General features: G+C 39.9%; 1 protein-coding gene across 1 annotated transcript in view; it reads right to left on the minus strand.

Annotated features, from left to right (window-relative positions):
- Window positions 1-27,655, minus strand: part of KCNIP4 (potassium voltage-gated channel interacting protein 4) — a 136,959-nt gene that overhangs the window by 19,274 nt on the left and 90,030 nt on the right. The window contains exon 3 of the mRNA XM_052641987.1: window positions 886-955. Coding sequence (XP_052497947.1) covers window positions 886-955 — 70 coding nt within the window. The remainder of the gene's footprint in view (window positions 1-885; window positions 956-27,655) is intronic.

Genomic DNA, 27,655 nt, shown 5'->3' on the forward strand with positions numbered 1-27,655 from the left:
GACCATAAGTTCCACTGGCAGATGTATCTCTTCACTCATCTCTAATATGTACACATTGTCATTACGCTCTCTTTGTTTTCTTCCCAGTTAAAATAATGTCTAGAGTGGTATTGATTTTCTTAGATGCAGGGGGAGGGGTGATAGTAAAGAGTTCCTGAAAGAGAGAGGAAGAGCAGAAAGGAGCAGAAGAAAGCCTAGATAAGACTCCAGAAATATCTGGGTTCTAACCTAGTAGTAGTTAGTTGCTCAGTCATGTCTGACGCTTTGCAGTGCTATGGACTGTAGCCCACCAGGCTCATCTGTCCATAGGATTCTCCGGCAAGAATACTAGAGTGGGTAGCCATTCCTTTCTCTAGAGGATCTTCCTCACTCAGGTGTCAAACCCGAGTCTGCTGCACTGCAGACAGATTATCACTTGAGCCACAGGGGATTCTAACCTAGATCTGTCATTTTAGTGGGTGTATGAGCCTGAGCTAAACATTTAGCTTCTCTAAGCCCCAGATTTCAGATCCAAAAAACTGAGGATAATTACACTTTCTAATTTTGAAAGTTGGGAGAATGAGACATTGTAATGCATGTGAAAGCTTTGCGGCTTTCAGGACCCATCCATCACCGTCAGAAAGCGCCATGCCTCTGAGGGATGTGGCAACAGGCACTTGGTAATACTACTTGTATTCAGCTGAAGAGTGAACTCTTGGATATTTGATAATTTGTAAGTAGCTCACTTTTATGATGTATTGAGTCACATGGGCAGCATGCTGTGTATTAATTCTTGGATGTAAAGATGAAAAACGTAGAGTCATGCCATGAAAGATTAAACCAAACTCAGGATTGCAAGCGTAATTCTAGTTGAAAGTATGCTCACTGATCCACATTTGTACCTACCTCCCTGTGGAAAGAACTGCGAGTAAATCTCTTTGAAGGTATCTTCATTAACAACCCCGCTGGGACATTCCTAGAGGAAGTGGGAGAGAAGCAATATGAGCAAAGTGTTCATAAAATGGATTTTTCTGCACATTTTGAAATAGGACTGTCTACTGTGCAAAGCTGAACCAAGAAAGTTATCCATCCATCCGTCCATTATCACAAAAAGAATAAAAGTGCACTATAAACTTCTCTTTGTTCCAGTTCTCATAGAATGAAAAAAAGTTGCTGATGTAAAAATCTTCGCATAGTATCCACATCACAGCTGGACTGACACATTAAAAACCACAGGGTTGTTTTTAAGAACATGTATATATGTTATCTATGGGTAGGAGGAAATTTGTTTTTCATTCAGCAAGAAAACTGCAAGAGGTTTCTGATATGGTCTTGACTGGACCTTTGTGTTGTGTCCTCTGCGGATGTGCTGGACACACATCATCTTCAGTTTAATGTGAAAATGGTGTGCTCGCTTGGGTCTAAGGTGGCCCCACAAGCCTCCAGCAGGAATAGCTACAGATTGCTCCAGACTGCATAATAACAAAGGGTAGAAATAAATCACTTGAGTAAGGAAAGTTCCCAAGATTTTTTTAAGTTCTAAAGAGGAGGGTGTAAAAGGAGGATGCCTGAATGTAATAAATTCCCACCTTTGTCCTGTGGTTGGAGTTATTTAAGACTAATGGATACTGACCACAGGAACGCCACTAATGTTGGATTATTGACTTGATGGGGCCAAAGAGCAAAGGTACCCCTCTGAAATGGAAATTTTCTACAAGAGAAACTGAAATCTAAAATGTCATACAAAGTGAAAGTGAACGTGTTAGTTGCCTAGTCGTGTCCATCTCTTTGTGACCCCATGGACTGCGGCCCGCCAGGCTCCTCTGTCCATGGAATTTTCCAGGCAAGAACACTGGAGTAGGTAGCCATTCGCTTCTCCGGGGGGTCTTCCCAACCCAGGGATTGAATCCAGTCTCCTGTATTGCAGGCAGATTCTTTACTGTCTGAGTCACCAGGGAAGCCCAGTGCCATATAAGGTCTGCCTTTATGCCGAGGTGAGGACTAATCAAGTGGACTTGACACTGATGTAAGGGCTAAAAATGCTTTCACTCTTTGGAGTTTCAAAAACAGTCTGGTCAGGAATCTGAACTGGAGAGATCCCTGGAACAGTCGAGACTGACAATCACAAAGTAATTTGACATCAAACCACACGTGGGATGCTAACTGCATACCGAAGGTGGGGAAGTGATAAGTTCTGTCTGGCCCTTCTGAGTAGCTCTTCAGGAACAGGCCCATTTTCTGTAAGCTCCCTCACTTCAGTTCTCACAGAACCCCCCTAGTCTACCAGCATCTCCAAGATTCATTGGGGGAGAATCAGAGGTATGCTAATTCCCCTGATGTTAGACATGGATATTCTGAGGCTATTTCTGGGATCTGAGGCTATTTCTGGGATATTCAAAAATCATTTGTGGCCTTTAAAACTCTTAACTCTTGAAATCATTGTCCCCTCCTGAATAAACTTTATGTATTAACTTGATGTTTCCTTTTTCTAAAACTCAATTACTCACAACTGTCATGTGCTGCACATGAGGAATTTTCTATTCTCTTCTTTGTTGGTTTGAAAGATTATACCTTTGATACATTAACACAGCTTCAAATAGTAGTTGCCAATGTGAAGCTTGTGTTACTGTCTTGTGGTCAATGTGTATTTTTCCCATTCGATTTTTATAATGACATAGATATCTCCATTCACTGAAAAGGAACTAGGTTCTGCGGTCAAGTGCCTTGTTACTCAGATCCAGTGGAAGAGTTGGAATGTGAGCTTGAAACTTTCCAGCTTGTCACAAGGTTTTGTGTTAAATAAGCCCTGTGGATATAAATGACCCCGAGGAACTAAGAGAATCGCAGCAAAGGAACGGCAGCCAGAAACAAATTAGGGAAAAATAAACAAACACCCAAGCAAGCAAATTAGGATGTTTACTTTTATATACCAATTTGTCTGGGCATGATGCCCAGTTATTTGGTCAAACGTTATTCTGGATCTTTCTATAAAGGTGTTTTTGAATGAAATTTACATTTAAATTGGTGGATTTTGAGTAAAAGAATTTACCCTCCAGCATATGAGTAGGCCTTACCTAAATCATTTGAAGACCCGAATGGAACAAAAGGCTAATTTCTCCAGAGCAAAAGAGAATTTTCCAGCCTTGGGACCTGATAGGCAACACTGATTTTTCTTGGTTCTACAGCAGATTGCCTTTGAACTTGAACTGCAATTCCTTCTTGAGTTCCTGAGTCTCTAGCCTGTCTCCCTCTTCCATCAGATTCTGCACTGGCTAAGCCTTCACAATCATATGAGCCAACTGTTTAAATAAATCATTTTCTGTATACATACACATCTATTGGCTTTGTTCTTCTGGAAAATCCTGAGTAGTACATGAATAAATGAACAATCAAGAGTTACAACTCCAAGAGGAAAGAAGATGGTATGTATATAGTTCATCACTCAAAAGTTTTGACTAAATGACTTTATCTAGTTGGCAGCGACAGAACCAATTTTAAGAGCAAATAAGCACTTTGTAGTTAGACCCTCTCATGCATGGAAATTGTGATTGATTGGCTATTTATCTCTGAGCCATCTGCTGGGAATAGTAAGGAGAGAGCAAATGGATAGCTGTCTGCCATCAGGTGGTGAATATATGCAAGGTCAAAAGTAGACACTTGCCTCAGAGTTCAAATGACTCTAGCAAGACACAAAGATGGGAAATGACGGGATACCTGCAGTTAGCAAACTTGTCAGCTGCCTTTAGTCTCTAGATGCATTTGATAGATATATCTTAGAATGTGAATTGAAATTCAGAAATTGACAGTCTCATATGTGTTTGCTTTATGTTTAATCATATGTCTGGGTCAGACAAAATCCTTTCTCTGTCAACTGAAAATTCCTGGTCAAGTTCTAAGGTGGTAAGACTCAGCAAGCTAATTTGTCTCTCTTCATCCTTTATTTATTACATTAATTTACAGCTTTAGCCCATACATACTGTAGGTCTATTATTCTAGGAACTTTTCTAAGAAATGAGGCAGCAGTAGTAAACAAGTTACATGTCTTATTTTCATGAGACCTGCATCCAGATGGAAGAAGAAAGGTAAAAACCAATAAATAAGAGGATAAAAATAATCCAGGAGTGAAAACTAAGATCATGGCATCTGGTTCCGTCACTTCATAACAAATAGATGGGGAAACAGTGGAAACAGTGGTTGACTTTATTTTTCTGGGCTCCAAAATCACTGCAGATGGTGATTGCAGCCATGAAATTAAAAGACGCTTACTCCTTGGAAGGAAAGTTATGACCAACCTAGACAGCATATTAAAAAGCAGAGACATTACTTTGCCAACAAAGGTCCGACTAATCAAGGCTATGGTTTTCCCAGTAGTCATGTATGGATGTGAGAGTTGGACTATAAAGAAAGCTGAGTGCCAAAGAATTGATGCTTTTGAACTGTGGTGTTGGAGAAGACTCTTGAGAGTCCCTTGGACTGCAAGGAGATCCAATAAGTCCATCCTAAATGAGATCAGTCCTGGGTGTTCATTGGAGGGACTGATGTTGAAGCTGAAACTCCAATATTTTGCCCACGTGATTGCAAAGGGTGACTCATTTGGAAAGACCCTGATGCTGGGAAAGATTGAGGGCAGGAGGAGAAGGGGAAGACAGAGGATGAGATGGTTGGATGGCAACACTGACTCAATGCACACGAGTTTGAGTAAACTCCGGGCGTTGGTGTTAGACAGGGAGGCCTGGTGTGCTGCGATTCATGGGGTCGCAAAGAGTTGGACACGACTGAGCGACTGAACTGAACTGAACTGATGGTCTTCTATTTATTTAAAAGAGTTCTTATGGGAAAGCAATACATTTTACTACCTTCAGGAAAAGGTTAATCATATTTTTCAGGATGCTAGTGACTTACAAAGCAGTACAACGGTCTATTTTCTAACTCCTCCCTTACCAGTTTTACTGAGTCATTTCTGCACAAAAGAGGTATCTCCACCTCTCCATCAAGAAGAGTTTGACCTGCCCATGCATACAGCTAAGTGTAAACCATAAACAATGTGGCTGTGTCAGGTTAACTCTTGCCATAACAAACAAGATCCTAAACACATAACAAATTTAAAAGAATGCAATATATTTTTGCTTGTCTAACAAGAGTGGTAGTACTGATCTGAGTTATTAAGGGACAGGTGTTCAAACTACTGCACAACTGCACTCATCTCTCACGCTAGCAAAGTAATGCTCAAAATTCTCCAAGCCAGGCTTCAACAGCATATGAACTGAGAATTTCCAGATGTTCAAGCTGGATTTAGAAAAGGCAGAGGAACAAGACATTGCCAACATCCGTTGGATCATCAAAAAAGCAAGAAAAAAACAGAAAAACATCTACTTCTGCTTTATTGATTATGCCAAAACCTTTGATTTTATAGATCACAACAAACTATGGAAAATTCTTAAAGAGATGGGAATACCAGACCACCTGACCTGCCTCCTGAGAAATCTGTATACAGGTCAAGAAGCAATAGTTAGAACCTGACATGGAACAACAGACTGGTTTAAAATTGGGAAAGGAGTATGTCAAGGCTGTAGATTGTCACCCTGCTTGTTTAATTTATATGCAGAGTACATCATGTGAAATGCTGGGCTGGATGAAGCATAAACTGGAATCAAGATTGCCGGGAGAAATATCAATAATCTCAGATATGCAGATGATAACACCCTTATGGCGGAAAGCAAAGAAGAACTAAAGAGCCTCTTGTTGAAAATGAACTAGGAGAGTGAAAAAGCTGGCTTAAAACTCAACATTCAAAAAACGAAGATCATTTCATCCAGCCCGATCAATTCATAGCAAATAGATGGGGAAACAATGGAAATAGTGACAGACTTTATATTTTGGGTTCCAAAATCACTGAAGATGGTGACTACAGCCATGAAATTAAAAAACACTTGCTCCTTGGAAGATAAGTTATGACCAACCTAGACAGCATATTCAAAAGCAGAGATATTACTTTGCCAGCAAAGATCCTTCTAGTCAAAGCTATGGTTTTTCCAGTAGTCATGAATGGATGTGACAGTTGGACTATAAAGAAAGCTGAACCCAAAAGAATTAATGCTCTTGAACTGTGGTGTTGGGGAAGAGTGCTTTGGACTGCAAGGAGATCAAACTAATCAATCTTAAAGGAAATCAGTCCTGAATATTCACTGAAAGGACCAATGCTGAAGTTGAAACTCCAATACTTTGGCCACCTGATGTGAAGAACTGACTCCTTAGGAAAGACCCCGATGCTGGGAAAGATTGAAGGCAGGAGGAGAAGGGGATGACAGAGGATGAGATGGTTGGATGGCATCACCAACTCGAACGACATGAGTCTGAGAAAGCTCCGGGAGTGGGTGATAGACAGGGAAGCATTACGTGTTGCAATCAGTGGGGTTGCAAAGCATCGGGCATGACTGAGAGCCTGAACTGAACCGAAGTCACTTCACGTGAGATCTTCATTGAGTCTTACAGGTTCTTTCATTGCGGCTCACGTACTCTCTGGTTGTGGAGCGGGCTTACTTGCTCTACAGCATGTGGGATCTTAGTTCCCCTGCTGGGGATTGAACCTGCATCCCCTTCACTGAAGGTGGATTCTTAACCACTGGACCACTTCCCCTGATATCATTTTTAAAGGATGATATTTTCAAAGAAGTTCAGTAAGGGCTAAACATTGAAGCATGAATTTGTTAATTCGGCTTTCTTCACCATAAGACCAAGAAGTAATAGAGTTCCCAGCTTTAGAGAAAGTGAGGAAATCTCACTTATCTATACTGTGAGAAGTTACTATAACCTTCTATAAGCTTTATGGCTTCTGTATTTTATTTTCTATTGATATTTCATCTGATTATTAGCAAATGGTCATGTAGTGAAAATATGTTGTCTATAGAAAAAATAAAGTAGATAAAAATCACCTATAATCATATTACTGTAAGGATATTTTGGTCCTTTATCTAACTGTATGGAGAAAGAAATGGCAACCCACTCCACTATCCTTGCCTGGAAAATCCCATGGACAGAGAAGCCTGGTAGGCTACAGTCCATGGGGTCACAAAGAGTCGGACATGACTGAGCAACTTCACTTTCACTTCACTATCTAACTGTATATTAATATGCCATGCATATAAAATTAGAAGTTGGACACGACTTAGTGACTGAACAACAAACAATAATAAAATTAGAATAAGAATGTAGCATTGCATCTGATTGTTTTTACCATAAAAAAATATCCTGACTGTAACATTTCATTATTATTAAAGGCTGCATAATAATGTGTCTGCTGCATTTACCATACATACTGTTGGGTATTTAGGGAAGTGCAGCACATTTTTGAACTACATAGGAATAGTAACGTAATTAACATTCTAGTGCATACATCTGTGGTTCCACCTGTGGTTCTTTCTTTATGACTAATCCTAGAAGGAGGCTCATAAGACCAAAGGGTTTAAACCATGTTATGGCTCTAAACCACGTTAAGGCTCTTCATATGCACAGTCACATTGATTTCCAGAAGGGCTGTACCCACATGTGCCACCACCACTGGTTTATGAGAAAGTTTCACATCGAGAGGTGTTGCTGACCAGAATCATATGGTGATTCAATATTCACCAAATCCCATGAACAAACAACAATAATTTTCTTTCCTCATGAATCTAATTATCATTCTGAAAATTACTGGGGGATATCAAGGTGTGTGTCCAGATCCCTCCAAGGGATAAAGTGATGCACAGATTTTCATGCAGACAAGGATGCTTTGATGGCAGGCTGCTGGACCACATCACCACAGTAACAGATGTTTAATGAGTGTACATTCACTGTGTTCTTACCTACAACATCTCTTTTATTAAATAACATTTTCACTAACCCTGAAAAGTAAGGGTTAGTTAGAGATGAAAATGAAGCTTGGAGAGATGAAAATTCTGTAACTTGTTGGAGTCACACAGTTTTTTACAGAGGCATACATGTGTTTCAGTCAGCTTAGTTCAGTCGCTCAGTTGTCTCTGACTCTTTGTGACTCCATGAACCACAGCACGCCAGGCCTCCCTGTCCATCACCAACTCCCGGAGTCGACCCAAACCCATGTCCATTGAGTCGGTGATGCCATCCAGCCATCTCATCCTCTGTCGTCCCTGGCTCCTCCTGCCCTCAATCCTTCCCAGCATCAAGCTCTCCGCATCAGGTGGCCAAAGTATCAGAGTTTCAGCTTCAACATCAGTCCCTCCAATAAACACCCAGGACTGATCTCTTTTAGGATGGACTGGTTGGATCTCCTTGCAGTCCAAGGGACTCTCAAGAGTCTTCTGCAACACCATAGTTCAAAAGCATCAATTCTTCTGCACTCAGTTTTCTTTATATTTCTACTCTCACATCCATACATGAGCACTGGAAAAACCATAGCCTTGACTAGACAGATCTTTGTTTTCAAAGTAATGTCTCTGCTTTTTAATATACTATCTAGTTTGGTCATAACTTTCCTTCCAAGGAGTAAGTGTCTTTTAATTTCATGGCTGCAATCACCATCTGCAGTGATTTTGGATCCCAGAAAGATAAGGTCAGCCACTGTTTCCACTGTTTCCCATCTATTTGCCATGAAGTGATGGGACCAGATGCCATGATCTTAGTTTTCTGAATGTTGAGCTTTAAACCAACTTTTTCACTCTCTTCTTTCACTTTCATCAAGAGGCTGTTTAGTTTTTCTTCACTTTCTGCCATAAGGGTGGTGTCATCTGCATATCTGAGGTTATTGATATTTCTCCCGGCAATCTTGATTCCAGCTTGTGCTTCATCCAGCCTAGAGTTTCTCATGATGTACTCTGCATAGAAGTTAAATAAGCAGGGTGACAGTATACAGCCTTGATGTCCTCCTTTCCCTATTTGGAACCAGTCTGTTGTTCCATGTCCAGTTCTAACTGTTGCTTCCTGACCTGCATACAGGAGCCAGAGGTCAAATTGCCAACATCCGCTGGATCATTGGAAAAGCAAGAGAGTCCAGATAAACATCCAGTACTGCTTTATTGACTATGCCAAAGCCTTTGACTGTGTGGATCACAATAAACTGTGGAAAATTCTGAAAGAGATGGGAATACCTGTGTTTACTCTTTAAATAAATTGTCCTTTAGTGTGTTCTATGCATTAAGCACTCTCCTGGGCACCAAGGATACAGAGTGAATTTTTCAATATTCCATTTTGGCTTTTATGGAATTTGTAGATTACTGTAATCAAACTTACACCTTCCTGACTTCATTAATTGCAATGTTAACTTGTCTTTTGGATTATAATTTTTTAGGACTAAAAAAGAAGGCTTCTGGAGATCCAGCTATGGAAATACTTCTTTCGAGAAGACACATTACATTTGTTTGCTTCCACATCTTCTTCCATTATGGTGGCTGTGTTGGAGAGAGCCACATGCAAAAGGAAGCCTTTCAACCCAAACTGAAGTATTGATTTAAACATTTTTTTAAATTAAATATATATGACTGTAGCCCACCAGGCTCCTCCATCCATGGGATTCTCCAGGCAAGAATACTGGAGTGGGTTGCCATTTCCTTCTCCAGGGGATCTTCCTTACCCAGGGATTGAACCCAGGTCTCCTGCATTGCAGGCAGATGCTTTAACCTCTGAGCCATCTCGGAAGCCCATATATATATATACACACATACAAAGGTTCATATAGTCAAAGCTATGATTTTTCTAGTGCCAGGAGCCTGTGTGAGGAATCCCGCCCGTTACAAAGGTCGTGAGGAAGGAAGCCCGACAAAATGCAAAGGCGTGATCTGGCTTCAGGGGTTCCCCCTGGGTTTTCCTGAACATCTACCCCCCAAAACCAGAGTCTGCCTGCTTTATTGTACTGTGCTTTCCACTCTTCTGACATTCTCTGGAAAAAAGTTGACTCAGGGCTTCAGTCTCCTGAATATGAAAGGAATGTTTCAGCTCAAACCCCTCTGATGGCTCTCTAACTTGCCTGACAGGTTCTCCCGGACTTTTACAATTTCTGAATTGCTTACAGCCCCCCAACAGCAAGAGGCACAAAGCTTAAAGCATCTTAAAGATACAGAGCCTTTTCTAAAGCACTAAAAATTATATTGGTGACGGGTTTCACTGTTGACTCAATGACTGCTGCCAGGCCTCCATATTCTTTATCTTTTAGGCACCTGAAGGATATTAATCAATGTAATTGGGATATAGAAAAAGGAATATAGTAGTTTTGATGTTAGCAACACTAGACTTTTGAGTTAATTACTTTTCTCTTTGTTATAAATCACTGTACTCCTTTTACTTGTTATAAATTGTATCCTTGCTATGTAAGAATGTAACTTTATTTAGTGCTTTCTGAGAGTGGCAGCAGACTTTGGAAAGAACAACATTTTTAAGACAAATAAGTCTTCTGGTTGACAAACCCTTATCAGAAAAGGGCCGTAAAATGTTAATTGGCCTTCTGGCCAGAAGATGATGTAAATCACCTAAGACTTGTGTATGCAACTAGGTATGCAGAGAGAAAGCCTGGTCTCGATAAGAGTTCGGGCTGCTGACACTGCATAATTTTGTATTACTCATTGATCTCTATGTACAATCAAAAAGTATAAAAAGCCTTCTGAACAATAAAGGATGGACCAGTTTCTCGGACTAGTCTCTCAAACTAGTTTCTTGGACATCTGGCTCCCCCGGTGTCGGCTCTCTCTTTCTCCCTCTCCCTCCCTCTCCTTTTCTGGCTGAATTCCCATTTGGAATGTGGAGGCTCGCTGAGTCTACTTTCTTGCCCTGGCTTTTAAGATCCACGTGAAAGGGAGCCTAAGGTGGGGCACCCTTTGATATTCAGGTGGGCGCAGGTGGCCCAAAGTAGACGTGCAAGCTTTTCATGTAAACCAAGTTATTCAGCCTCTTTTCTCCACTAAAATTTCCTACTACACTATTCTTTCCTAATCTCTCTTTTATATTTCGAAATATATAAGTTTTTCCTCACCACGACATCCCCGCTTTGAATTACCCTGGATCCACTGGGGCTGGACATTCTAGTAGTCATGTATGGATGTGACAGTTGTACCATGAAGAAGGCTGAATGCTGAAGAATTGATGCTTTTGAATTGCGATGCTGGAGAAGACTCCTGAGAGTCCCTTGGATAACAAGGAGATCAAATCAGTTAATCCTAAAGGAAATCAACCCTAAATATTGGAAGAACCAATGCTTTAGCATTAGCTGAAGCTGAAATATTTGGTCACCTAATGTGAAGAACTGACTCATTGGAAAGAACTCTGATGCTGGGAGAGATTGAAGGCAAAAGGAGAAGAGGACAACAGAGGCTGAGAAGTTTAGATAGTGTCACTGACTCAATGGATATGAATTTGTTGGTGTCCCCAAAACAACAACTTTGGGACATGGATAAGGACAGAGAAGCCTGGTGTGATGCAGTCCATGGGGTGGCAGAGTCAGACATGACTTAGTGACTGAACCACAACATATATAATTGTAGTTTGTGAGATTTGGGGAAAATTAAATGTTTTAAATTTATTTTTTGAGAAATGATTGCCTTTAGTTCAGCAAGGACCTCTCTACCTTCTTCCTTACCACATACACTTTAATCTGAATATGAATGGCTGGACACCAAAGTGCTTTGGGAAAAGTCCCAGATTTTAGGACAGGTTAAGTGAACTACTCCATCAACTGTTAAGTAGCTAGGATTTCCTGGTGCTGTGCTGGCTGGTATATTAATCTGTTAGGACCAGCAAGTTTCCTTTAGTGCTTCGTAAACCCCTCACAATGGTATGATCATAATGTGATAAATGTAGAGTGAGATTTTCTTAGCATGTAACTGCCATGCCACTTTTCTGTTGATCCTACTCAGCTGCCTTAGGCAGTGTTATGAGACACGTGGCAAGGTCCATTATAAATGTACTATGACTATTTTGCTACTACTAATATCCATACTGCTGCTAAGTCACTTCAGTCGTGTCCGACTCTGTGCAACCACATAGACAGCAGCCCACCAGGCTCCCCCGTCCCTGAGATTCTCCAGGCAAGAACACTGGAGTGGGTTGCCATTTCCTTCTCCAGTGCATGAAAGTGAAAAGTGAAAGTGAAGTCGTTCAGTCGTGTCCAACCCTTAGTGACCCCATGAACTGTAGCCTACCAGGCTCCTCCATCCATGGGATTTTCCAGGCAAGAGTACTGGAGTGGGGTGCCATTGCCTTCTCTGAATATCCATACTAGTAAGTGAGAAACTTTTGTAATAATAATAATTAGCATGATGATGGTGATGATGATAGCGATGATGATGATAAGTTAATACATTGTGTTAGATGCTTTCCCTGGATTTTCTCATGGGAATGTATAGATGCAAGCATTACCTCCATTTTACTGATGAGCAAACTGTTAGAAAGAAACTACCCACGTTCTCATAATTATAAAATAGCAGAGCCTAGTCTATTGACCACAGAGTTTGAGGATTTAAGCAACTTTAGAGCTTAAATGGGTTTCTCCTGCTCTTGAAAAGTAGAGTGCTCTCATAAAACCTCCCGAAAGCTGAAATGGCAGAAAACACAGAAGCAGTCACCATAAAGCAGAGATGCTCACAGACACAGTTCAAAGCTCACAGTTCTTCATCTGCTCACAGATGCAGAGGGTAGTTCTTGGGGGAGGGGGCTTGATGGTGCTCGTTGGTGCTTGGGGTGTGCTGCCTCTGTAGCAGCTAACTGTAAAAGGAATGCTGTATGCTATATTTTGCTTTTTGCTTTTCTACATAAAGGTGAAAATCCTCTTCAGACTTTTTTTCATTAGCAAAAAGAGGGGCTAATGTAGGTCTTTATCCCTAAAGCAGGGATACCTGTAATCTAGTCTAGTGGCCTCATTTTTAAACTGAGGAGACTGAGTTTGAGGTTATAGGAATTACCCGTAAAGCACACGATGGGCTGCTGAGCCTTACCTGTGTCTGGCTTTTCTGATGTCTAGCCTGATATGTGGACATCACAGACACCTTCATGTCCATTTAATAGCTGGTGCCCTTCTGTCGGGAAGCATTTAGAAGCGACTAGTGAAATGCTTATGCTCCTGGGCTCTGGAGTGAGATAGAACTGCACAGAACCTCTCTTCTACTTAAAAGCTGCAGAGCTTCAGACAAACATTTCCGCGAAGTCCCCTTGTTCTCCTCTGTCACATGGGGATAACTATTGACACTAGAGGGCTGCTATGAGGATTAATAAGATAATTCCACATTATGTTTCTATCTTAGAACTCTTCTTTGCACATCATATTTGATGTGAGCTGTCAGTACAATATTAACAACCTGGAATTTGGTAAACAGAACTCCATTATACAAAGAGTGACTATAACCTCAGCATGGCTATCCTAGGGTTAAATGATATCCACCAGAGCAGTTGAACCCAGTAGAGTGCTGGGCTGATATAAGGCAATGAGCCTACAAAGCAGATATGAGTTATGGCTCCCTGTCTAGCTTTATAAATTGAATCTGCTCTCTCTAATATCATCAGAGTTTACCCTCAAAGACAGGGGAACACTGCAATTGTAAATGACAGCTGAGAAGAATAAAAGGCCACATACTGGAAGTAAATGTCAGAGGAAACTCAAGAGCCTTTTATTCATTAAAGAAAAGTTTTCCCTACTAATGTTTAGGGGAGTACATTAGAAATACAGCAATCCATGAAAAGTATTGGAAATGGGGCTTTGCAGAGAGATCCATGTATGCATAGGAAAGTGCTAAAGAAATTCTTTTTTGAGGTGCATTGTGAGTCCTTACACTTTTACCTCTTCAGAAAGTCTTCTAGTGTTTCCTTGAAGGTTGTCAGAACTCTGATGGAATTTTCCATAAATGGTTGTAGTGATATGCAAATCAGATATATTCTGTAGCTAATATTTGTCTACTCGCTGGCTGAAATCTCCTCTTCCCATAAATCATTGTGGATCCAAAAAGAATCAATACAAAAATATCATGGGAAAAAATAAAAAGTAAAAGTCCTTGTGAAATAAATAATTTCTTGGGGAGCCTTTTATGTCACATCTTGTAAGCATCTGTGGTTTTTCATCAACCCTCACATCTACTCCTGTTGCCAAAGAAGGCATCCATGTGCTTAACTTGAAAAGCTTGGGTTTCTACAAATAGAAATGTCATGGCATCCATGTTTTGTCCAAAGGCTATTCTTTCGGGTATTCTTTCTGACAAAGGAAGTGGATGACACCTCTTTAATAAGTAGCACAGCATACAATGGACAAGACAAAGACTGGACACTAGGCATCTGGCCCAGGGAAGAAAAAAGGGAGATTAAGATTACTCCCCCAAATAAGTAGCGCATCTCATCCTTCTAGCAAGAACTGATAACAAGCAAGTTGACAGTTCTCAAAGGAAGTTATCTTCGTATGCAGTAAAATTGTCAGAAATCGCACTTAAAGTGAGCCAGCTATAAGTTCATAAGGAGAGACTGGAAGGCATCTAGAACACTTAGAAGAACATGTGGAAATAACCCATGAGATACACAGAAAGGCAATCGATGGATTGAACAAGGCAAGAACAGATGTCTATAGGGCTATTTATCAACAATTTCTTCCTGCTTCCAAACCCATGGGAAAAGTATATTTCATGGTCCCTAAAGGTTTGCTGGGACCAAATACAAACTACCCAATGAATGGAAAGCAGAAGGGACACTCGAATACTGTGATTTATAAGGAGAAATATATGTTTCTTCTGAGTCTCCATTTCTAGCACAGAGTTCCTAAAACTATGAGAGAGATAAAGGTATCTCTTGTGATGTTAATAAGGTAATTGTTGGATCCCGTGCAAGATCCTCTTGATGAAACTGAAAAAGTTGGCTTAAAGCTCAGCATTCAGAAAACTAAGATCACGGCATCCGGTCCCATCACTTCATGGCAAATACATGGGGAAACAGTGGCAGACATTATTTTTGGGGGCTCCAAAATCACTGTGAATGGTGACTGCAGCCATGAAATTAAAAAACACTTACTCCTTGGAAAGAAAGTTATGACGAACTTAGACAGCATATTAAAAGGCAGAGACATTACTTTGCTAACAAAGGTCCAACTAGTCAAGGCTATGGTTTTTCCAGTGGTCATGTATGGATGTGAGAGTTGGACTATAAAGAAAGCTGAGCACTGAAGAATTGATGCCTTTGAACTGTAGTGTTGGAGAAGACCCTTGAGAGTCCCTTGGACTGCAAGGAGATCCAACTAGTCCATCCTAAAGGAAATCAGTTCTAACTCTTCATTGGAAGGACTGATGTTGAAGCTGAAACTCCAATACTTTGGCCACCTGATGTGAAGAACTGATTCATTTGAAAAGACTCTGATGCTGGGAAAGACTGAAGGCAGGAGAATGGAATGACAGAGGATGAGATGGTTGGATGGTGTCACCGACTCACTGGGCATGAGTTTGAGTAAGCTTCGGGAGTTGGTGATGGACAGGGAGGCCTGGAGTGCTGCAGTCCATGGGGTCACAAAGAGTTGGACAGGACTGAGTGACTGAACTGAACGGAACTGTACTGATGCAAGGATGGGGGATGGTTGTCAGGGGAGCCAACCAGGTAGTTAGAGGGTTAGAATTTTCAATCCCAGTCCTCTGACCTCCAGGGAGGGGAGAGGAGCTGGAAGTTCAATTCAATCACCAATGGATAATGATTTAATCAACCATGCCTATACCATGAAGCCTCCACAAAACCCCAAAAGGACAAGTTCAGAGAGCAACTTCAGCATTGGTGAACACATTGAGGTCTGGAAATAGTGGCAAGGTAAAGATATATTTAAAATTCATCTGAGGACTTAATGTGCATGTAATATATATATGTATATATTTTTTATAACATAAGTGAATGACAAATCTAGACAGTGTGTTAGAAAGCAGAGACATTACTCTTCCAACAAAAGTCTGTGTAGTCAAGGCCATGGTTTTCTCAGTGGTCATGTATGGTTGTGAGAGCTGGACCATAAAGAAGACAGAGAGACAAAGAATTGATGCCTTCAAACTATGGTGCTGGAGAAGAATCCTGAGAGTCCCTTGGATAGCCAGGAGATCAAACCAGTCAATCTTAAGGGAAATCAACCCTGAATACTCATTGGAAGGATTGATGCTGAAGCTGAAATTCCAGTATTTTGGTCATTTGATGCAAACAGCTAACTCATTTGAAAAATTCCTGATGCTGGGAAAGATTGAGGGCAGAAGAAGAAGAAGGTGTCAGAGGATGAGATGGCTGGATGGCATCACCGATGCAATGGGCATGAACCTGGACAAACTTCGGGAGGTGGGAGGGACAGAGAACCCTGGGGTGCTGCAGTCCATGGGGTCGCAAAGAGTCGGACAAAAATGGGCGACTGAACAGAAACATGAAATGCTTATTTTGAGTATGAATCCAACTGCTTATTAATTATTTACTATATTACAATGTGACTGGAGTCCCCCCAGATCAGATTTAAGGTCTCTTTATGCAAGGATGCTTAAGCAGATTGTATTGTTTGATTGTGTTATATGCTATAGCTGTATGATAATTGCATATATTTAAATTTAGGAAAGTGACTTTTATCTTCTTAGTTTTCAAGATATGAGCATATCAAACTACTTATAGTATGATTATCTCATAATGAAGGTAATGTTTTATCCTTTGAGATTCAAAAATATTTCCCATTCATTAGCTGATTAAATTGTGAAAACAAAACACCCCACCACCTCCAGTAAGGATGACTTGAAAGATAGATGATGTGAATTTAGTGATACAATAAAGATGATGGATGGAGAGTCTGATTCTCAGAGACATATAATTGGGAAGCCTGACTGTCTTCACCTATTATTCCACCCTGTTTAATATGTAATCCAATTGGAAAAGCATTGGCTTTTGTAAATTAAATTTCCACTCCCCATTTCTCTGGTTTGAAACTGGGGTTGCTTTGAAAAGTTACTGTCTTAGTTGCCTGACAATTTAAAGATACCTCCATATTCTACACTAGTAGGAGAATTTTCAAAATTTACATTATGCCATGCCGTGAACTTGTATTACTCTTATCACTAGGTTCTGTTTGTGGACTGCTCTGCTCTGTTTAGAGTTGGTAAATGCCTCAAAAGCAGGGACTGATTTTTATAGAGCCCAGCATTTTTTCCAACAGAGTATTAAAAACATTTATCCTGAATGGATATACACTCAAACAATTGCTGGCTTTTAAAAGATTAGAAAATAAACGTGCTCTGGCAGTGTCCTCTAAAACTCGTGTGCAAAGTTTTAGAACTCCTTGCACTCCAGAACATTTTTTCCCCTGTAGTTCTTCTGCTCTCTTCTATCCAGTTTTGCTGAGGGACATTTTTGGTGCCTTGTGCTGTGTTGTGCTCAAGGTCACCACTTTCTCTTAAAGACATCTCTGTCCTTGGACTTTCGAGATCCAAATCTTGGCTCCACTTCCCAACCCTTGTGACCATGTATTATAATTACAATAACAGAAATTAAGCGGAGACCACCAGGGTCAGATAAAAACATTTCTTAGTTCAATACAAATTTTAAACACCTTACTGTATTTAACAATTGGATTGTTAAAACTCATTTTAAAATAATAGGATTAGCCCTTCAGTTGATCACTAAGAAGTAAAACTAGTTTTACTTGTAAATTACTAAAACCAATTTAAATTATAAATTTTTGTTCTCATATTTCCAGATGTTTGAACAACTAGTGAGTCATTTATTCTCTTTTAGTCTGTTTCATTTGTAAAATAAACTTTAAGAAATACTGATATCACAGGGAAATAAATGAAAATTAAAATAGATAATGTATGAAAAGGAAAAAAAAAGCTGGATACAACAAATATGTTTGGTATTTTGCTGCTTCCAAAGTTTGCATTAAGAACCGTCTGCATTCCCTGAACATACTCCTTGGAGCTCAAGTGATTAAATATGAATTTCAGATTGGAAAAAAACGTGGAGAAAGACTTTCCTATGTAATACTGGAAAAGAGATGAGTGCTGGGTGATACTCAAGATTCAACTCAGCTGCTTAAGTATGGAGATGCAGGCATATTCTCAGCCCCAGAAGGTTTACCACAATGAAGGAGAAATACAACTTATGAGGCATATTTTCTTCTCAGCTCTGGCTCCATTCTCTGTTTGGAAGCAGCAAATATTATGTGAGGTATACAGCCAAAACAGAAAACCCTAAAAACCAAAAACTAGGCTCAAGTGTCAGCTGTACTAATAAAGAAATCATTGAAATGTCCCAAGACTGTGTGTCTCAATCTATAAAATGTGAAAAGTAACAGCATCTTATAGTGATGAAATGCTAACTCATTGTTATTATGTATATAAAGATCCTAGCACTATTCTAAAAAATTGACAGATGTTGATTTCTTTTAACATTCTCTTTGTAGGTCACTTAGGTTGACTCTGCAAAATGAAGGTCCCCAAACTTTGCAGGAAAAGGCCTCCCAGCATGTAGGGAAGCTAAATAAATATGCTATGCTATGTTATGTTATTTATTTATTTAGCTGTGCCAGGGCTTAGTTGTGGCACATGGGATTTTAGTTGCTATGGATGGGATCTAGTTCCCTGACCAGAGATCAAACCCGGCCTTCTGCATTAGGAGCATAGAGCCTTAGCCACTGGACCACCAGGGAAGTCCCCTAGTTATTTGATACAAAAAGTGAGGGTGAAACTGTTGGTCAATCAGTAGTGTCTGACTCTGTGACCCCATGGACTATAGCCTGCCAGGTTCCTCTGTCCATGGAATTCTCCAGGCAAGAATACTGGAGTGGGCAGCCACTCCCTTCTCCAGGGGATCGTCCCGACCTTGGGATTGAACTGGGGTCTCCTGCATTGCAGGAAGATTCTTTACTTTCTGAGTCACCAGGGAAATCCTAAAGTCTTTGAAAAAGGATTTTCCCAACTTTATGAAAAAGAGGGTTCATTTAGTTGACTCACTGTGTCAATTACAACACAGTTAAATTCTCCAGGTACTCAAAACCATTTGAGGAAAAAAGACCAAAGTGCCCAGAGAGCAGGCGTGTGTATCAGTTTTCTATAGCTGTATAACAATACTGGAAACTTGGTACTTATAACAACACAGACTTACTACCTCACAGCTCTGTAGGCAAAGTCTATCATGGTTTGGCTGTATTCTCCACTCAGGGACTCACATTCAAATGTCACCTGACTCTGGTTCTCATCTGGACCTCACAATCTTTTTCTAAGCTCATTCAGCTGGTTGGCAGAATTTAGCTTCTTTTGGTTGTTAAGACTGAAGTCCTTGTTATCTTGCAGGCTATTAGCCCATGTAGCCTCAGTTCACTTTCTTTTCACGTGTGTGTGTTAGTCTCTTAGTCATCTCTGACTCTTTGTGAACCCATGGACTGTAGCCTGCCAAGTTTCATGGGATTTTCCAGGCAAGAATACTGGAGTGGGTTGCCAAGCCCTCCTCCGGGGGTCTTCCCAACCCAGGGATTGAAATTTGGTCTTCTGCATTGCAGGCAGATTCTTTACTGTCTGAGCCATGAGAGAAGCCCTTTTCTTTTCACATAAGTTCCTGCATCTTCAGGTCATTAAATGAGTGTTAAGTCCTCACACTCTGATTCTCTCTACTTCTATAATTTAAAGGGCTCATGTGAAGAGATCAAACCCAAGTGTCTCTGTATTTTAAGTTCAACTGAGTTGAAGCTTTAATTACATCTGCAAAATCCACCCCCCCCTCCCCCCCCCCCCGCCCCATGGCAATATCTGGACTGGTATTTGGCTGAATAACCAGGAGATAGGACTCTTGGTTGGGCTTTCTTAGATCTCTGCCTACTGGGCCTGCTTTATCTCAGTATGGGTTGACTTTGGTTTTCTTAGCAGTTTCTGATTAACAATTTTTTAATAGTTACATTCACTGTAAATCAAACAATAGAAACTCTTCAGATTTGTACAAATACTGTACTATTTTGACCGCAGCAGGCAACTATACTGCTTGGAGCCTTAGTCTAACTAGATTTGGAAGGAATATATCCTGTCAGGGCTGTGCTCAGCAGTGTACAGGACCAGGGAAGACTGCAAATCTGCATGTCCTTATTACGAATGCTATGAATAGTATTCCATATGCAGAGTTATGCCCTGTCCTTACTTGTTTCTGCTCTATATCAACAAGGTCATTATGCAGATTTTATGAATTGATCAAATCACTTTCAAATTGGCATGTCATCAGCTTAATGATACTGCGGAAAAAACTGAATTAAAATATTTACTTAAAAGAATCATGTAATTTTTCAATCAGAGAGAGTAAAACACTAAGACAATGATGTATGTGTTCAGACAACACCACCATTGTAAGATAATACATTTCCTGGAGCTTTGCAATAGTTGTATTCTCTCAGTCTAATTTTCCCACCTACAAAATTGCCGAGATTCTGGCTCCTTGATAATTTCATTGTGCCTGTCATCTCTTGGCTTCGTATGTGTGAATATTTATTTTCCTCATTTTGTAGGCCCTTTTTATTTATTAGTTTTCAGTTCTTTATAGTTAAAGGCACTTTAACATAAGCAATAACCTCTTGTCATTTTATTACATCTCTCTGTAGATTGGGAAAATGAAAATGAGTTCTCTTTACTGCTTGCTGACAAATATGATGGACATTCTACTCTACCCAAAACAAACTAGGGATTACAGTGATATGTGTGTGTGTGTGTAGTTGATTTGATTTGTCTAGGTCCAGATGTTTCAAAAACCCATTCTAAGGTATATCTAAAGAAGCTGTGAAAGACTGTAGAGGCTGGAGGATTAACAAAAGGGATGTTTAATGATCACCCATGGTCTGCTGAGCCTGGTCTTGATACATGTCACCATTAAATCCTCATAACAAGCAGAGGACGTAGATATTTTCTCACACGATACAAAAGAAATGAGCAGTCAGAGGAGTTTAAGAAAGTTCCCCAAGATCACACAGACATTAAGCAGTAGTAGATCTGAATCTGAGTTTGACTATAAAGCTTTATACCTTACAAAGCTGTCATTGTGAAAGGCAAGTGCAACTATAGAAAAGAAAAATAAACCAATAGAGAACTAATTATCCTAATTTTTTACCCCTATTAATTCACCAAAAAATCATTAATCATTGATTCAACAAATATTTCTAAATCACCAAGAACAATTATCATATTAAGTGAAATAAGTCAAAGACAAATGCATGATTTCCCTTATATGCGGAATCTTAAAAAAAAAAAACGGATACAAATGAAGTTATGTACAAAACAGAAGCAGACCCACAGACTTAGAAAATGAACTAATTGGGGGTGGGGAGGGATAGTTGGGGAGTTTGGAACTGACACAATACCATACTGCTACATTTAAAATGGGTAACCAACAAGGACCTATTACAGTGCACAGGGAACTCTGCTCAATACTCTGTAACGATCTAAATGGGGAAATAATTTGAAGAATAGATACCTGTGTTGTGTAACTGAATCACTTTGCTGTACCCTTGAAATTAACGTTGTTAATTAATTGATTCTACAATTGCTACTACAAAATAATTTTTTTAAAACAAAGGGAGCAGTTAGCCAGAGTCTCAAAAGCTGCCTGAGAGGAGAGTGTGTCGACCCACACTGCTTCTAGGCTTTCAAGGCTGGCACTGTGGCCCCTGAGACCCCTCGCCTGGTTACTGTCAGTCACAGCACTCATCACAGGGTCCTCTGGAGCTCAGAGAGGAGCCGGGTGAGCAGCCTCATTCTCCGTGTATTTTATTACAGTGTTTAGGCACGAGGGGGCAGCAGTGTCCTCCAGGATCGCTAGAAACTCCAACTCTAGTACATAACACTTAGCCAGTTCTGTCCACAAGTTTGGTGCAAGTCTGGTTAGATTTCTTTCCAGAAAACTATTTTCTCTTTATGAAAGGTGACAGGAGAGCTCCTGTTCCCAGATCAGGTAGAAACAAAATTAACTATTTCAGGGAAAGGTTCCCAGAGACTATCTCTTTTCTGGATATTAACTCCGGGAGTTGGTGATGGACAGGGAGGCCTGCCGTGCTGCAGCCCATGGGGTCTCAAAGGGTCGGACACAACTGAGTGACTGAACTGAACTGAAGTCAGCCTAAAATTGCAATCTCTTTTTCAGCAGTTGGGCCACTCTTAATTTTAGTCATCAAAAATTTGTAGATTGTAGGTCTAAGTAAACAAGTAAGCAAACAAGACAACCACAAAAATTCTCAAGTTTGAGTCTGAAAGTCTTATAAATTTGCGTTTAAGTGTATATGGGCTCTGCTTACATGGCTATTTATTGGGGGAAAGGTTTAAATCCTCCATAAAACATGAATAATAATAATAATATCTATCTTGAGGTTATTATAAGTTTTAAAAGTATAACCTATATTCAGTGTTTAGTGTGATAGCTGGCATTAATTATGATGGGGATTATTTCTATAATGGTAGGGATATTCATTATGAACCTTTTCAGTTTTTGTTGCTTTTTCACTTAAGGATATTAAATTTATCTTATCTTTATTATATGCCATCTGCTATTTATCTCAAAGGTATCTTATAATCCCAAACCAATCTTTCATTTTCTTAGTTTCTCTAAGATACAGCTTTTGAAATTTGATGTCCCTAGCCTAAAATTCACTCATATCACTTACTAGCTGTGGGAGTTTGAGTAAATCACTTAAAAGTTTTCCCATCCTTCATTTATTCATCACATATATTTGAAAATATAGTATACATTGGAGAGTGTAGTAAATGTTGGGGATAAAACAATCAAAAAGACACATGAAGGCCCCCATGGGGAGTTTACAGTCTGTCATTGAAGGCGCACGGAAAGCCAAGAGCCGAACAGATAATCATTTGGGGTTGTGCTAAATGCTGCAAAGGAAGTACAGGAAGACCTGCTTGAGGAAGCCCCACTTTTCAGCCGGGGTAGAAGCCAAGGACACGTGCATAGCCTGGGACATGTTCAAGGACTGCAGTGATGACAAAGGAGCCAGAAGCAATAGTCTCAGGCAAAGTTAGTTCATTCAAGGCCTGCTAGATGTGTTAAGGACCTAGGTCTTTGCCATTCGTGTGATCGGGATAATATGCCAGTTTACAGACTCTGAAGAGAATTAACATAATTTATATACAATGCCCAGCAAAAGTCCCAATTATATTCTACATAATCAATATTGCTGTTTTTTTTCCTTATCCTACCAGAGCTGAATTTCTGACTCAGCTATAGTATCTATTCAACACATAATTATTTAGCACCTGTTCTGTACTAAGCTCTCTGCTGCAAGCTGAACAAACAGAAGAGGAAAAAGAGACACGGTCTTGTCCTTGCCCCGGGTCTTTCCACCGGTTAGGCATTACGTTCCTTGTGTTATGTGACTTTATTTCAGCTGAACAAGAGTTTCAGCATAACTGAGACATGAAATCTCTTGCTCTCATCTCCCGATACTTTGCTGTGGATTACAATGTAAATAACTCAGGATTATTCTTTGCAAGTAGGAATTATTCCTACATCTTCCTTCACTTTAGCTAATGATTAACAATAATGATAATTTCTAGACTTCCCCGGTGGTCCAGCGATTAAGACTCTGACTTCCAGTGTAGGAAGTGTGGGTTTGATCCCTAGTTGGGGAACTAAGATCCCACATGCTGTGCAGTACAGCCCCCCAAAAATGATAATTTCACAGTGCATACTTGTACATGGTGCAGTTGATTAGGTTGCATCTATATACTATTGAAAGGGTTAACATGGCCTCTGTGATATATTTGAGGCGCTAGCATGCTTCTGGAGGGCTGGAACACTAGCATGCTATCGAATGTAGCTGATGCCTGTGTGGCTTTGTTTACTCTAAAACTGAAGTAGTCTAACTCTTACTCTTCTCTGCTTACTTGTTTTAATATATTTAGTGCATACATATTTATTTATTTAACATATAAAAATCTTGACTTCTCAAAAATATTCCAGATGTAGAAAAGAACCATCAAACCATCAAATTACAAAACTCTACCACTTTTACTCTTCATTTGTATCTACACTCTTTCATTTTTAGAGCTCAAAGATATTTAAGACATTTATTTGCAATTATGGTGAAGCCATTATTCCAATCAGCAAGAGATCCACTTCAAAATTCATGTTATATAAGTTTGTAAAAATTATTATTCTCTCTAGTGAGGCATAAAGTTACAGGCTTTATGTTCTTGCCACATACTGAAGGAAAAACAATGCATATTTTTTTCAGCATCTCACAGATATTTTAATTTTCTGGTTCATCAGCCTTAGGGCTTCCCAGAAAGAGATTAATGCTTGAATTTCATTATGATAACTTTACCTCATGTTTTTCGTTATTTTTGTTGAGAAATAAGAAGTCTTGAGGGCTTCCCAGGTGGCTCAGTTGTGAAAGAATCTGCCTGCAATACAGGAGATGTGGGTTCGAACCATGGTTGGGAAGTTTCCCCTGGAGGAGGAAATGGCAACCCACTCCAGTATTCTTGCCTGGAAAATCCCATGGACAAAGGAACCTGGCAGGCTCCATGGGGTCACAAAGAGTCAGACATGACTGAGCCGTGGAGCATGGGGAGTCTCGAATGGTCTGGCCTGATATAATCTTTCAAAAACATTCCTGAAATCATTTGCATATTTTTAAGAGTGAAAGAGACTTAAGTTTGGAGGATACAGGGAAGAAGCCAGGAGAGAGAGGATGGGGAGAAATTACAGATACAGACAAAGAAGGAGCAAGTTATCAGAGGGAATGGGATTAATAACACAGGAAAAATAGAACACCCTTTTCTTTTGTACTGGAAAGAATAAACCAGTAAATAAATCTGAATCAAGTGCCAATGGTTCTCTAGACCCTGAGCTAGGAATTGAGGATGGGTGGTGATTGAAAAAGACAGACAAAATACCTCAGTTCATAGCTCTCTGTGGGAGAAAAGATATTTCTGTAGATGCATTGATTGATGCAATCAGGAGAGCTTTACAGGATGTGAAGGTATATAACTGAAGTTAAAGGTAGATGAAGAGATATCTCGGGCTTCCTTGGTGGCTCAGATGGTAAAAAATCTGCCTGCAATGTGGGACACCTGGGTTTGATCCCTGGGTTGGGATGATCCCCTGGAGGAGGTCATGGCAACCCACTCCAGTATTCTTGCCTGGAGAATCCCCATGGACAGAGAATCCTGGCGGGCTACAGTCCACGGGGTCACAAAGAGTCGGACACGACTGAGCAACTAAGCACAGCACACAGAAGAGATATCTGATCATGGAAAAATAATGAGACTGTCAACTTGTGTGTGAAAATTCTAAATAAGCAGTGACAATTAGGCAAGCAGTCAGTGAGTGGAGAGAGATTATTGGTTGATCTCTGAGTTGGCTTTATGCCAAATAGGTATTGAAATAGGCTATAGGTGAAAAATCTACCCCTGCCCCCATCCAGCCCTGCCAAAGACTCTAATCCCTGGAAACTGCAAATATCACCTTATATTTTGCAGATGTAGTTAATTTAAGAATCTTGAGATAGAGAGATTATCCTGTATTACCCAGGTGGGTTCTAAATGCCATTGCAAGTGTCCTCTAAAAGAGAGGCAGAGAGATTTGATACACACATAAGGGAAGAGGCAATGTGAAGAAGAAGCAGAGAGAGCTTTGAAGATGCTGGTCTTAAAAATCAAGTGGTGCAGTCACAATCCAAGGAATGCTGGCCCCATCCAGAGACCGGAAGAAGCAAGCAGCATATTTTCTCCCAGAGCCTTTGGAGAAAGCACAGCCCTGCCAAGACTATGATTTTGGCTCAGTGTTACTGATTTCAAAACTGTTGCCCTCAGTCCATAAGATAAAAATGTCTATTGTTTTAAGTCACACATGTTATGGTGTTTTGTTACAACAACTCTAGGAAACTGATATAGTATGATTATAGAGCAAAAGACAAATGGTAAAGGAGTAGGGATGCTCAAGAGGTGTACTGAATGATGGATGCCAGACAGTCTAAATAATATGAAACTGCGGAGACCACGCAGGAGCTGGTAGTTACAAAGCTCTGGTTTGCAAAGTCAATGGGCAGAATGCACTAGGCGATAGGGCCCAAGACAATCGAATAGATGGAAAGTTGTCAAAATGACAAAACTAAAGATTTCAAGAGCTGCACATTTTTAGGAAAAGCTCAAGTTGTACCCATCAAAGTGAAAAGTGGAATGGAAAAGAAAATAATGGTGTTTAAAAAGTCAAAAAAACCCTGAAGCTCAGGTGGGTGCCTGTTAAGTCAGTGTATCAAGAAGATTTTAAATTCAGAGATCAAAGTCTTGAATGAGTATGATAACAGTGATTCTGAAAGTGTTGGCATGGATACCCTGACTTTGGCTTCCTGTGGTTCTGTTCCTTTCTGCTGTCTTACTTGCTTTAAGTAGTGTCAATCCCCCATTTCATATCTTGCAGGTGGAGCTGTCCGTCTCAGTACATACCTTTCTCCCTGGCTACAGAGCCAGCTCATTGTTGCAAGCTTGTCCAAGAAAAATTCTCCATCCCCCGAGTCACAGTGATTAGTTCAGGTATGTCATGGGACCAAAATCAGAGCCTTCCTTATCAGGACTGGCAGATAGCAGAGAAGAGACAGAATCCTAACGATATTATTAGGGCCTTGATCCAGCTTGCCTGATGCTATAATTATTTCTCTATTCCAGTTATGTGATCCAACTAGAACTTTTAAAATTTTAATTCAAGATACTTCAAACCATACCTTAAGCATAAGAAATTATTGAATAAGCCAAGAAAAGGAAATACAGATTGGGAACGAAGGCATAAAATTATCTTTGTTCTCACATGACATGCTCATCTACATACTAAAACTGAAAGAAATCAACCAAAAAATTCCTGGCACTAACAAACAATTAGTCCCAAAGTTGCAGGATGTGAGGTTAATATTTGAAAGTCAATTACTTTTCTGTATGCCAAAGATGAAAAAGTGAAGACTGAAATTTTAAAAAATGATGTCATTCACATTGACATCCCTGAAATGAAATATTTAGGTATAAATCTAGCAAAATACATATAATTTCTAAATGAGGGAAAAATGTAAAACTCTGATGAATACAATCAAAGAACAGTGAAACAAATGGAGAGACATTCCTTGTTTGTGGATAGAAAAATTCAATATTGTCAACATGTCAGTTTTTTTTTCCCAACTCAGTCTACAGATTGAATGCAACCCCAATCAAAATCCCAGCAAAGTTATGTTATGAATATTGACAAGCTTATTCTAAAGTTAATGTAGAAAGGCAAAGGACCCGGAATAGCCAATAGGAAGGAGAAGAACAAAGTTGAGAGACTGATGCCACCCTACCTTAAGACCTAGTTTGGAGCTACAGTAATCAAATGAGTGTTGTGTTGGTGAAAGAGTAGACAAATAGACCAATGGAACAGAATAGTAAACCCTAAAATAGGCCCACATAATATAGTCAGCTGATCTTTGACAAGGAGCAAGGGAAATAAAATAGAATGAAAATAGTCACTTTAGCAAATGGGACTATAACAACTTGACATACAAAGGCCAAAAAAAAAAAAAAAAAAAAAAAGAAAAGAAAAAGAAAAAAGAATCTAGACACAGATGTTAAATCTTTCAAAAAACTAACTCAAAATGGATCATAGACCCAAATGTAAAACATAAAATTGTAGAACTCCCAGAAAAAGTAGGCAAAAACCTAAATGACCTTAGACATGGTGACAGCCTTTTAAGTAC

Source organism: Budorcas taxicolor, chromosome 6, assembly GCF_023091745.1.
Source record: "Budorcas taxicolor isolate Tak-1 chromosome 6, Takin1.1, whole genome shotgun sequence".
Lineage (NCBI taxonomy): Eukaryota > Metazoa > Chordata > Mammalia > Artiodactyla > Bovidae > Budorcas > Budorcas taxicolor.